General features: G+C 39.5%; 1 protein-coding gene across 4 annotated transcripts in view; it reads right to left on the reverse strand.

Moving 5' to 3' along the window:
- Window positions 1-13937, reverse strand: part of CRPPA (CDP-L-ribitol pyrophosphorylase A) — a 215580-nt gene that overhangs the window by 110190 nt on the left and 91453 nt on the right. For 3 of the 4 annotated variants that reach the window (XM_050938694.1, XM_050938691.1, XM_050938693.1), the window contains exons 6-7: window positions 10219-10316; window positions 1848-1940 (exon numbers count right to left, since the gene is read on the reverse strand). In XM_050938694.1, the coding sequence (XP_050794651.1) occupies window positions 1848-1940; window positions 10219-10316 (191 nt within the window). The remainder of the gene's footprint in view (window positions 1-1847; window positions 1941-10218; window positions 10317-13937) is intronic. The other variant, XM_050938692.1, reaches the window with a different exon arrangement.

Below are 13937 nucleotides of genomic sequence, written 5' to 3' on the forward strand. Positions count from 1 at the left end.
AAGTTACCAAAAGAAAATAAAGCAAAGTCTAATTCACAAAGTGCACTGAAAGGTTCTTTTATTCACTGGAAAGGGAAATACACCCTTAATATACCTCTTATATTTGTAATGCTTTGGATTGGTGAAATTATAGTCATATACAGCACACTGTCATGAATTCTGCTACATTCTAAGGCAAAAAAGTGACAAAACTGGATTCTAGACATGGTTCAACTAAACCCTTCCTGCTCCAGTACAGGATCCTAGCCAGAGGAGTAGTGGAATGGACTTGTCAGAGCCAGTAGGTACCAGCACAGATCATGTGATGGATGCTGAATTTGATGGCCACAACAATATTTTGAACAAGTCACATTGCCACATGAGGCAATCTCAGTGGACTACAATCTCTGTGGAAGCATGCATTGCAGGGAGTCTCAAATGTACTCCTGACATAATTCTGTGCCCCTGTAGCAGCCTGCCTACATAGTAACAATGTTAATGCATACTTCCACCTTTCATGTTCTCTGTATGTATAAATATCTCCTGTCTGTGTGTTCCATTCTATGCATCCAAAAAAATGAGCTGTAGCCCACAAAAGCTCATGCTGAAATAAATTTGTTAGTCTCTAAGGTGCCACAAGTACTCCTGTTCTTTTTGCAGATACAGACTAACATGGCTGCTACTCTGAAAAATGTTCCTATCATTAGTAAACTGTTCCCATTCTCAGTTAATTCCCCCAGGAGCATAAAACCTGTGAAAGTTTTAATGCCCCTACATTGCCAGAATGATGTAAAGGAGACTTATTATAAATGACAGTAAGGGAATCTTCAGCTAGGAAGATCTATGTGCTTTTGTCACTTTTTTCCTGTGCCAAAGTGGCACAATGGAGTTAGATTACAGCTCAGGATTTATTTTACTTATCCATTAAAAAAAAAAAACTTTAGGGGTAAATAAAACATTTATCAAGCAGTCAATAAAATGTCAGAACAACTAGAAACAACCAGTTCCCAACGTACCCAGCCAGGCTCAGGATAATGATTAGCAAAACTGTATGAGTTTAATGTGTGAAAGTCTGAGCAATTTAAAACGACATTATACTTCTTTTTTCCTTTTCTTTCTTTTTTTTCCTGTTTGGTGTTCTATGATGTAATTTAAATGAAAATCCAGGATTATAACTGGAACGCAAGGTATTAGTTACCAAGTGTTTGTAACTTATCTTTTATGTGTTTAGGAAATGCTGAATAATTATTGTGACTTTTTTCTGTATTGTAGTTTAAATAAATTACCAAAACAATTGAAAGTGCTGTGATTATACTGCATTATTTTGACAAACAAAATATGCAGAACTTTGCAGAATTTTGAATTTTCTGGCACAGAATTTTGAAATGTTTGGTGTAGAATCCCCCGAGGAGTACAAATTGTATTCCAATGACAACTTCCATCTGTTTTTGAGATAGCACAACAAGAATCAAATAAATACACTATCAACCCTATGATCCTTTGCAGTTTATTTGTTTCAACTGGTGATTTATAAGAACTCTTTATCCCTCCTATGCAATAATTTACTGGCTGCTTTAAAAGGTGCTTGTGATTGGAGTGAGTGCAAGAATGGGGGTAGGAAGGGTGCGCATTCAACTACAAGTGTCTCAATGGTCTATGACTCTTGAAATATAAGGGAATTTCTGGGCCTGTCACACATTAGAAATACAAACCTCAGGAGTGAGATTCCCATGTGCCAATATTGATTTTACTATTGTTCAGAACACATTACCCACAAAAACTTATTGTGAGTTGTTGATTTATTTTAAAAATCAATAAATATTTTAAATGTGACATGCATAATTAGCATACTTGTCCATAATACTCACATTTATGCAAATAAAATTGTAGCATTGTCCTAAAAAGGTGTTCTGTAGATGATTATCATTTTTATATAGAAACACTGATATGCCTTTAACCTGCTGAAAAAGCAAACATATATTGTATCACTATACAAACTCAGAACAGTATTACTACTCACTCTTTTAAAGCTGCCACCACTATGGTGTCTGTGAGCATTTTAAATGGCTTAAAATTCACAATTAACATTCTAAATACGCAACTCAAAAAACACTCGCTGCAGTTTAAGAGAGAGGGCAGAGCTACATCAGCTGAGACAACTAAAAGCCAGGACACTGTATCAGTTGAAAACAAAGGGACAAAAAGGTATATCCTTCAAATCTTTATCATCACGGCCAGATTCAGTAGGCCTGCTACCGAGAATGTCTTGCCCTCAACTCCTGTAAGCTTCAGCCTTGGAATGGCAAGCTCCACTGTTTCTGATAGAGAGATGGAGGGTTGGAGATGGAGAGGCTGTTTTTAGGGTCGAGGATTTTTAAGTTTCTATATACAGTGATTAACACTTTGAATTTCTCCTGAGGACCATTTCTTCAATACTTTAAAATCTGCATTCTATCATTCTTTTTTTCTCTTCCCTATCCCTCCCAGAATCATAGAATATCAGGGTTGGAAGGGACCTCAGGAGGTCATCTAGTCCAACCCCCTGCTCAAAGCAGGACCAATCCCCAACTAAATCATCCCAGCCAGGGCTTTGTCAAGCCTGACCTTAAAAACCTCTAAGGAAGGAGATTCCACCACCTCCCTAGGTAACCCATTCCAGTGCTTCACCACTCTCCTAGTGAAACAGTTTTTTCCTAATATCCAATGTGGCAGATCCAAACCAGTGGAGTACAGGAGTCTGGTAGAGGGCAAATATACTGGTCACTAGATGAGTAGTTTTCTGTTCCCTGAGTGACCAGAGCAGGGGCTGCACTAGAGTAATCAGGAACCTGTTAGAACCAATTAAGGCAGACAGGCTGATTAGAACACCTGGAGCCAATCAAGGCAGGCTAATCAGGGCACCTGGGTTTAAAAAGGAGCTCACTCCAGTTAGGTGGTGGTGGGGGAGCCAGAGGAGAGGAAGTGCATGTGAGGAGCTGGGAGCAAGAGGCACAAGGAGCTGAGAGTGAGAGGGTGTGCTGCTGGAGGACTAAGGAGTACAAGCGTTATCAGACACCAGGAGGAAGGTCCTGTGATGAGGATAAAGAAGGTGTTTGGAGGAGGCCATGGGGAAGTAGCCCAGGGAGTTGTAGCTGTTATGCAGCTGTTACAAGAGACACTATAGACAGCTGCAATCCACAGGGCCCTGGGTTGGAACCCGGAGTAGAGGGTGGGCCCGGGTTCCCCCCAAACCTCCCAACTCCTGATCAGACATAGGAGAAGTTGACCCAGACTGTGCAGAAGATCACTGAGGTGAGCAAATCTGCCAAATAAGTGCAGGACCCACCAAGGTAGAGGAGAAACTTTGTCATACCAACCTAAACCTCCCCCATAGCAACTTCAGACCATTACTCCTTGTTCTGTCCCAATTTATGGCCAAGACAGCACTCACTCCTCAAGGCAGGCAGGAAAGATGAGACAAACTGAGCATCGAACCTTGGAGACTGAGAACATTACATTAAAAATCCCATAAAGGGTTCAGCTCTTGTGTAACTTTAACATTTTTATTGATGATCTGGAAGATAAAGTTTTCTGTGACCCAAAGATTGGTTAGGTGATAGATAAGGACAGGTCAGTTACAGACAATCTGAATGCTGGTAAGCTGGGATCAAACAACATGTAGTTCAACATGGACAAATATAGGGTCATACATCTATGAACAAATAATGCAGGCCAACCACATGGGATGGGGAACTGTATCCTGGAAAGCATTTATTCTGAAAAGGACTTAGGGGTTAAAGAGGCTAAGCAAGACAATATGAGTTACCAGCGAGATACTTTTGCCAAAAGAGCTGTTGTGATACTTAAGTGTATGAACGTGAATATCAAAGAGCAGTAGGCGGGTTATATTACTGCTGTATATGCGTAAGAGAATGGGGCCCATCCTACAACGTCCTCTTCCTGCTGGGCCCTGGCTTGCTCATGCTGAACCATGGGAAACTCTGGGGAAATTCTGCCTGGAACCTTCTCACCAAGCCCAGACAACGTAGTTTCCAGTCTTCTCAACAACGAGATCAAAACTTCCCCAAGTCTGTCCCTCACTCCTCCTAAATTCCTCAACCCAAAGTTCCTGGCTCTTACCTAGGAGCCTTTTTGATAACTGGATTTCCCACAGTCTTCCTTCTGTGCATTTTTTATTTCTGGGAACAGTTCCTCATACCAGTAGCTCCAGCCTATGGCAGCTCCCCCTCTCCATTTCCTGTTCCTCCTTTTATGAGGATCAGCTAGTTAAGCTGCAGGTCTTTTCCCAGGTGCAGCAGCCAGTCAAATGGTATCCCTTATACCTTCACAACATGAAACTGACGAAATTACTACTGAAATATCATGTACAATTTTGATGTCCACGCTTGAAAAAAAGGAATTTGAAAAATTGAAGAGGGCTCAGAGAAGAGCCACAAGAATGATTTACGAACTGGAAAATATACCTGAAAATGAGACTTAGAAGATCAATCTATTTAGCTTATCGAAAAGAAGGTTAAGAGGTCACTTGATTACAATCTAAACACTTACATGAAGAGAAATAATCTGTGTCATGTGTGAGCCTAGCAGACAAGAGCATAACAAGATCCAATAACTGGAAACTGAGGTTAGACTTTCAAAATAGAAAACCATTTTTTAAACAGTAGGTAATTAACCATCAGAACAAATTACCAAAAGATGTGGTGGATTCTCCATCTTTGAAATCTTTATATCAAGACTGGATGCCTTTCTAAAAGATATCTTGCAGTTCACCCACAAGTTACTGAGCTACCCACAAAAGCAGGAATCTAAGTGTTATTGACTCCTAGGTTTCCAGTTCAGCAGCAAATAAGAAATGCAGCAACCAAATGGAGCTGATTTTCAGTCTGTGTACCAGTATTTTGAATAAAAATGTTTTTAAAAATTCTGAAGGGTATAAGCTGGTGTTCTGAGCTGAGCTTTGATAACACTTGTTCAGTAAACAACATGCAGAAATAACACCTGATGAACAGAGTATGCTTATGTGACTAAATGGATGGAGATAAGAAGTCTTGCCAAATCATTACTGGATTTAGGAGCAATTAGCTTTCAGTTATAGAAAATGGTTACAAACGTGCCATTTTGATTCATAAGATGGAAATTTTAAACTACCTTGATATTTTCTAACATAAAATGAATAAATTGTATAGAAAACGCTATTTTTAACGAAACACATTTTTCCTATTTACCTTGCCACCTATGTTACAGTTTCAACTTTCTTCAATTTCCGTTTTATAAAAAAAATTAAAACTCATGCACCCGGCATCCATAAAAACTAGCTAAAATACTACAGTTGAACTTTATTAAATATAGACATAATTAATACCATTCCAGGGGATTAAATAGTGCTGTGATTAATGCCTAGCCCGTCACCCCTGAAAGGCTAATTAGTGAACCTGGCCTACATCCCAAGTGAAATGAATTTAATAGTTTCAATCCAGTCCCTTGTGGATATTTATTTAATCACAAAACTAGTATACAACTTAGCCATATTCATCACAATTGGCAATCTTTGCAGAGGAGAGGCCCAGGACTGAGGAACCAACGGTGCATAATTTTCAAGCACAAAGAGGGAAACATCTTTAGTCTCCTCATAAATTTACTTGTTTTAACAAGGCAATGAATAAAGTAACAATTGCAATGAATAGGACAGGTTGTTGACCTAGTTCTTTTACAGTAATAGATATGTGAAAGGTGCCTACTGGTGGGATCTCTCAGGCAGCAGGTGGGAGAGCTACAGGAGGAGGTTTCTAGGTTGAGAAGCATCCGAATCCACGAGCAATTCCTGGACAGTATCTATGTGAAGACAGCTGAGGTAGCTGTCCCAGTACACAGGACTGGTGACACACCACTGGTGTAGGAGGAGATGGCTCAGGGTGGACACTGGCAGCTCGTTACATCTGGCAGCGGGCAGTACTCCACCCCTGCTCTGAACCCTCCCGCCGTGGTAATAGGTAACCGTTATGCTCTTCTTGAGAGAGAAGGAATCACCCCCTACAGTAAAGGAGGAGAAGCCTCATACCCCTGAGGCTGGGAGGTCTGCTGCAACCACTGTGAATAGGAACCATAGGGTAGTGGTGGTCGGAGACTCTCTGCTGAGGGGGACGGAGGCGCCCGTCGGTCGCCCTGACATTTCATCTCTGGAGGTATGCTGCCTGCCGGGGGCCCTTATCCAAGATGTTACAGAGGCATTGTCGAGGATTATCCAGCCCTCTGACTACTACCCCATGCTACTCATCTATGTGGGCCTAAATGATACTGTGAGGTGTGACACTGAGCAGATCAAGAGTGACTACAGGGCTCTGGGAGTACGGGTGAAGGAGTTTGGAGCACAGGTGGCATTCTCTTTGATTCTTCCTGTCAAAGGTTGGGGCCCGGGCAGAGACAGATGCATCATGGAGGTTAATGCCTGGCTGTGAAGATGGTGTTGCCAGGAAGACTTTGGCTTCCTCGACCACGGGATGCTATTCGAGAAAGGATTGCTAGGCAGAAATGGTGTTCACCTTTTGAGGAGGAGAAAGATCCTATTTGCACACAGACTGCCTAACCTAGTGAGGAGGGCTTTAAACTAGGTTTGAAGGGGACAGGTGAGCAAAGCCCACAGGTAAGTGGGGAACATGGAGACCTGGGAGATGGGTTGGAAACAAGAGGGAGCATGGGTTATAGTGGCAGAGAGAAAGGAGGGTCAGGGCAAAACTGGGAGGCAAGATCAAACCAGTATCTTAGATGCCTATATACAAATGCAAGAAGTATGGGTAATAAGCAAGAAGAACTGGAAGTGCTAATAAATAAATACAACTATGACATTGTTGGCATCACTGAAACTTGGTGGGATAATACACGATTGGAATGTTGGTGTGGATGGGTACAGCTTGCTCAGGAAGGATACACAGGGGAAAAAGGGAGGAGGTGTTGCCTTAAATATTAAAAATGTACACACTTGGACTGAAGTGGAGATGAACATAGGAGACGGAAGTGTTGAAAGTCTCTGGGTTAGGCTAAAAGGGGTAAAAAACAAGGGTGATGTCGTGCTAGGAGTCTACTACAGGACACCTAACCAGGTGGAAGAGGTGGATGAGGCTTTTTTTAAATAACTAACAAAAAATCATCCAAAGCCCAAGATTTGGTGGTGATGGGAGACTTCAACTATCCAGATATATGTTGGGAAAATAACACCGCATGGCACAGACTATCCAGTAAGTTCTTGGACTGCATTGCAGACAACTTTTTATTTCAGAAGGTTGAAAAAGCTACTGGGGGGAAGCTGTTCTAGACTTGATTTTAACAAATAAGAAGGAACTCTTAGAGAATTTGAAAGTAGAAGGCAGCTTGGGTGAAAGTGATCATGAAATCATAAAGTTTGCAATTCTAAGGAAGGGTAGAAGGGAGTATAGCAAAATAGAGACAATGGATTTCAGGAAGGCAGATTTTGGTAAGCTCAGAGAACTGATAGGTAAGGTCCCATGGGAATCAAGACTGAGGGGAAAAACAATTGAGGAGAGTTGGCAGTTTTTCAAAGGGACACTATTAAGGGCCCAAAAGAAAGCTTTTCCAATGGGTAAGGAAGATAGAGAATGTGGCAAAAGACCACCTTGGCTTAACCACGAGATCTTGCATGATCTAAAAAAGAAAAAGGAGTCATATAAAAAATGGAAACTAGGTCAGATTACAAAGGATGAATATAGGCAAAAAACACAGGAATGCAGGAGCAAGATTAGAAAGGCAAAGGCACAAAATGAGCTCAAACTAGCTATGGGAATAAAGGGAAACAAGAAGACTTTTTATCAATACATTAGAAGCAAGAGGAAGACCAAGGACAGGGTAGGCCCACTGCTCAGTGAGAAGGGAGAAACAGTAACAGGAAACTTTGAAATGGCAGAGATGCTTAATATTTCTTTGTTTCAGTCTTCACTGAGAAGTCTGAAGGAATGCCTAACATAGTGAATGCTTATGGGAAAGGGGTAGGTTTAGAAGATAAAATTAAAAAAGAACAAGTTAAAAACCACTTAGAAAAGTTAGATGCCTGCAAGTCACCAGGGCCTGATGAAATGCATCCTAGAATACTCAAGGAGCTCATAGAGGAGGTATCTGAGGCTCTAGCTATTATCTTTGGAAAATCATGGGAGACGGGGGAGATTCCAGAAGACTGGAAAGGGGCAAATATAGTGCCCATCTATAAAAAGGGAAATAAAAACAACCCAGGAAACTATGGACCAGTGAGTTTAACTTCTGTGCCAGGGAAGATAATGGAGCAAGTAATTAAGGAAATCATCTGCAAACACTTGGAAGGTGGTAAGGTGATAGGGAATAGCCAGCATGGATTTGTAAAGAACAAATCATATCAATCTGATAGCTTTCTTTTATAGGATAATGAGTCTTGTGGATAAGGGAGAAGCGGTGGATGTGGTATACTTAGGCTTCAGTAAGGCATTTGATATGGTCTCGCATGATATTCTTATCGAAAAACTAGGCAAAAACAATTTAGATGGAGCTACTATAAGGTGGGTGCATAACTGGCTAGATAACGTACTCAGACAGTAGTTATTAATGGATCCCAATCCTACTGGAAAGGTATAACAAGTGGGGTTCCACAGGCGTCTGTTTTGGGACCGACTCTGTTCAATATCTTCATCAACGGCTTAGATGCTGGCATAGAAAATACGCTTATTAAGTCTGTAGATGATTCCAAACTGGGAGGGATTGCAACTGCTTTGGAGGACAGCGTCATAATTCAAAATGATCTGGACAAATTGGAGAAATGGTCTGAGGTAAACCGGATCAAGTTCAATAAAGACAAATGCAAAATGCTCCACTTAGGAAGGAACAATCAGTTTCACACATACAGAATGGGAACAGACTGTCTAGGAAGGAGTACGGCAGAAAGGGATCTAGGGGTTATAGTGGACAACAAGCTAAATATGAGTCAACAGTGTGATGCTGTTGCAAAAAAAAGCAAACGTGATTCTGGGATGCATTAACAGATGTGTTGTGAGCAAGACACGAGAAGTCATTCTTCTGCTCTACTCTGCGCTGGTTAGGCCTCAACTGGAGTATTGTGTCCAGTTCTAGGCACTGCATTTCAAGAAAGATGTGGAGAAATTGGAGAGGGTCCAGAGAAGAGCAACAAGAATGATTAAAGGTCTTGAGAACATGACCTATGAAGGAAGGCTGAAGGAATTGGGTTTGTTTTAGTTTGGAAAAGAGAAGACTGAGAGGGGACATGATAGCAGTTTTCAGGTATCTAAAAGGGTGTCATCAGGAGGGAGAAAACTTGTTCACCTTAGCCTCTAAGGATAGAACAAGAAGCAATGAGCTTAAACTGCAGCAAGGGAGATTTAGGTTGGACATTTGGAAAAAGTTCTTAACTGTCAGGGTGGTTAAACACTGGAATAAATATCCTAGGGAGGTTGTAGAATCTCTATCTCTGGAGATATTTAAGAGTAGGTTAGATAAATGTCTATCAGGGATGATCTAGACAGTATTTGGTCCTGCCATGAGGGCAAGGGACTGGACTCGATGACCTCTCGAGGTCCCTTCCAGTCCTAGAGTCTATGAATCTATGTGTGTAGTGAAAAGTGTCTTTCAGTAACAACATTAAATTATTGGTCACATATTTTATTATAAAGTTCTGGTTAAAAATCACTGTGGGAGGTGCTATTTTGCATGAGATGAAGTAATTGTTGGAATTCTCTCAGAAAAGTTGTTGTTTGCATTTCCTTCAGTTCACTGATATCATTTTTGAGTTGTTTTTTCTGTTGGTATTGGGTTTTGGAATCTCCCATCACAATCTGTCCTCTGGAGAGGTGAATTAATTGAATAATCAGATACATCTATCAACAACAGTGTAGCCAATGATTCGTTAGACTTTGCATGTAGAAGTGAGCACAAATGCTAAGGGAATCCTAATGTGTTTGCTATTATGGACTAGAGTGGCAAGCTGCCTCAAACAAACTGAGGATATATTTCTCAAGTGCTGAGTGAAAGTAACACACTTTTCAAAGTTTTGGCAAGACACATGTTTGAAACTGGAGGCAGAACAGCTGATTAGTTTCCTTTCCTCATTTAAATTATTCTAGTGGGAGAGGGCTTTGGATACTATCTAACACAATGGTGAAATTTGGTCCATTTCCTTAAGAGTTGATGGCAACCAGAAACAGGCTACTAGTAAGATTACTAACACATATCCTACGTACAAGTACTTACTTTTACTTCGCTTTTCAGAGTTTTATGAAGGAGAAAACCGAACTGCACAGCATCTTCTTTCATATCAGTGGTAACACAAACTTGTTGTGATAGATTGTCTGTGATCAAGAGAAAACAAGAACTGAATGTTTCATATAAAGAATATATCAAAAAAAATTATTAATCTGCTGAACTCTACTTTCAACTTCTTCAGCTGCTGTTTTTCAATATAGCCTTTTCAACAGTTGAAAGTCTCGTTTTAAGAGGCCTTATTCCAAGGCAAGTCAGCACAATTAACATAAATCATAAAATCAAATTAGCAGTTTATTCCCTATTTCCTACTTCTGCAGAATTTTTGAAAAATCTCACACATAGGGCCTGATCTAAAGCTCACTGAAATCAATGGAAAGATTCCTAAATTACTTCAATGGGTTTTGGATGAACCCCACATACTTACATTTAATGAATATCAAGAAAGTACAATAATTTCCTGGTATACTGATTTCATACAAGCTTAATTCCTCTCCACCCCAACTTCGAAGTGGGCACTAAATACATTACACTGCTCTACAGCCAAAATGCTTCTGAAATAAATGTAGTCCAACTTAACTAATTCTGGGTCACTGAGAATGAAAATGATGCTTAAAATTGTTGATTGGCTCTAGTTTTCAAGATATGCTATTGGGTCAGTATATATGACCCTTGACTTGGGAATGGCGGAGGATAAGTGAGTTATAAAGGGAAGGGATCTCAATTTAAACCAGAAATGACTAAAATACATCTTTAACTGCATCTATGAATAAATCTATGACTGGGTTTGGATGGTACCTGCTTTTGAGGCAAAACAATGAATGATGCAATCTGAAGCTGGTATTGCGTCATACATGATATGAATTGCATCATGTTATTCCTAGAAGTCATGGATGATGCAATCATAACTAAGCTTACATCACTCTGCTGAACAAATTGCCCTATATCAGCTCTAGAAATCATACAGTGTCGTGCTCTCTTATTTGTCAGTGTTTGATTTTGCAAAAGGGACACATTTCTGTTTAGCCAAAGTGAGCAGAGATGCCTCGTACTTGTGTGAGCAGTGCAGATAACTTCTGCTATGTTTGTGGTGAAGTGACTTTTGCATCACAAAAGCGCAGTATAACCACTATGGTTAAGAAAGCCTATCACCTTTATTTTGGCTGCAAAATTGGAGATCAGGACAAGAGGTGGGCCCCACATATATGCTGCACCACTTGTGCAACAAATCTTCGCCAGTGGTTGAACAGGAAAAAAAAAAAATCTATGCCTTTTGCAGTGCCAATGATTTGGAGAGAGCCAACAGATCATACCAGCAATTGTTACTTCTGCATGGTGCCTCTAGTTGGGAAAGGTGTGTCAAAGAAGAAAAAGTGGACTGTGCATTATCCAAACATTCCATCAGCTATACGCCCAGTACGCCATGGAGAAGGACTGCCGGTTCCTGATGCACTAGAATCATTCTCACTTGAGTCAGAAGAGGAAGAGGATGAATCTTCTGGTCCTGAACCATCAATGTCACAGAACCCATATTTTCTCCCATCCTCCTCCTCTGAACCATACCTCCTAACCCAAGGTGAACTGAATGACCTTGTCAGGGATTTGGAACTACCCAAGAGTAAGGTAGAGCTGTTGGGCTCCAGACTACAGCAGTGGAATCTCCTGGCAGGCTATCAGGGCAAATGGAGCCCATCAATGCTTGCAGACTATTGCTGGACAGTGACAAGAGATGCTCCATTTAATGAATACAAGAGACAAGCCAAGAAGCGCCGAGTAGACACTGAATAGGACTAAACTATGTACACAATAGTTTTTTGCCTTTTGTTTCATAATAAATTTTATTTATATAACCCTTTTGCTGATTTTTCAAGTGTTACATAAACAGGACAGGTGAAATATTATCATGTAAAGCAACCATAAACACATGAAAAGACCTAGGTTTACAATTTATGATTAAAACTCTACTATCTACACAATATACATAGACATAAAATGTAAAAACTTAAATATTTTAGAAACAGTAGCCAATCAGTTGTTTTAATTGTCATATTTGAATTCAGCACATCAAAATACATAATAAATATCACATTTTATCTCTGAAGCAGACGACTTCTCAAAAATTGTAGACCAGTGTTATTAGCAATGCTGCAAAAGGTATATTACAAAATGGGCAAGAAGCAGATGGGACAGAGATGCAGTCAGATAAATTAAGGTCTGAACCAAACAAATAGCTCCATGTGGGTGTTTGCTCACATGAAGCTCTATTGAAATCAATAAGAGTTTGGGCACAGGGAGCTACTCACATGGAGCAAGCTGTAGAATCAGGTCAAATTCATCTGATTATGAGACAACCACCTCACACCTGGGAACTCATTACTAAACACATTGGTCTAGGAGAGAATAACAAATTTACTACTAAAAATAAAAATCATACAGTTAATACCCAGTCAGTTCCATATACCAACATTTCAAAGCAAGAACTCTGTCTCTAATTTTAAGAATCAACAAGATTTTTCCTGGTGGGTCGTTTTTGCTGTTGTTATTTTTTAACAATTTTTTTAAATCCAACTCTTCTTATTTAATGCAATTTTTTGTCCCTCTGATGCTCAGTTAACAAGCATACTGACATATACGGTTTGTATTGTCTTCTGGGTGTCCATTCTACAAGCAGCTAAAAAGATAATAAATGCGCAGTATAATTATACTGAAAACAGATCAGTACTACACTTTAAGGACAAAAATAAACAAACCTAAAAAATTAAATTAGCATGAGGGATTTAAAAGAAATTATAAAAATATGTCCTGAATGCTCATCAAAACAACATTGGATATAAAAATATATACTGGCTTCATGTGGAAAGTTTTTAAATACTTAAACACTAAATGATAAATTCATTCAAATATCTTTAACATTGTCTGAGAAAATTCCCCCCCCCCTTCTCTATGGCATATGATCAAGCATCTCTGTATAAAAGGTTACAAATACAGAACAAAAATAAATTTTAAAACTGCTTATTGCTATGGAGTTAGTGTTCTTGGAAAATGAATGAGATTTTTAATAATTTTCAAGCAATTTTTTAAATGACCATTAAGACTAAATTAATGGCCAAAAAGCTTTAAAGAAAAGGTGGAAGGGTGTTGCTATAATTTACATTATTTACAATGCCACCAAAGCACAATTTGACAGCAAAGGGAATGGTGCTGAAGTTCGTTGGATTAGGCTACAAAGAAAAAAAATAAATGAGAAACAACAAGCATCTGCTTACAGACTACAAGGACCAGATGAAAATGAGAGTGACAAATTTATGACCCAATTCTCAGGCAACTGGAAACCATGGGATACCACTCTTATGGGAGAATTTATATTCCTATAGATTTGTTGAGCAGAAAGTGAAGTCAAACATGCATCAAAACTGTCTTCTACATAAAAAGTAACAATTTTATGATGTAAAAAGTGGGACCTGTACGTACAGGAGAAGCATCCTGTATTTACAGCAGAGAGGAACTGGTTGAGAATGGTAGAGAAGCTTGAAATCAGAAACCATGAATCAAGTCAATTTAGCATAGTACAAGGAATGACGCAGTACAAAATATTTGTACATAATGGAGCAATTCAAAAGTAGTAAATTTCAAAAAATGAAGTGTTGAGGAACTAAGTGTTTGAGTAAAGTCAGATTAGAGCAATTATGAAAAGTCAGCATGTGGAATAA

The sequence above is a fragment of the Gopherus flavomarginatus genome, chromosome 2 (genome assembly GCF_025201925.1).
Source record: "Gopherus flavomarginatus isolate rGopFla2 chromosome 2, rGopFla2.mat.asm, whole genome shotgun sequence".
In the NCBI taxonomy this organism is placed as follows: domain Eukaryota; kingdom Metazoa; phylum Chordata; order Testudines; family Testudinidae; genus Gopherus; species Gopherus flavomarginatus.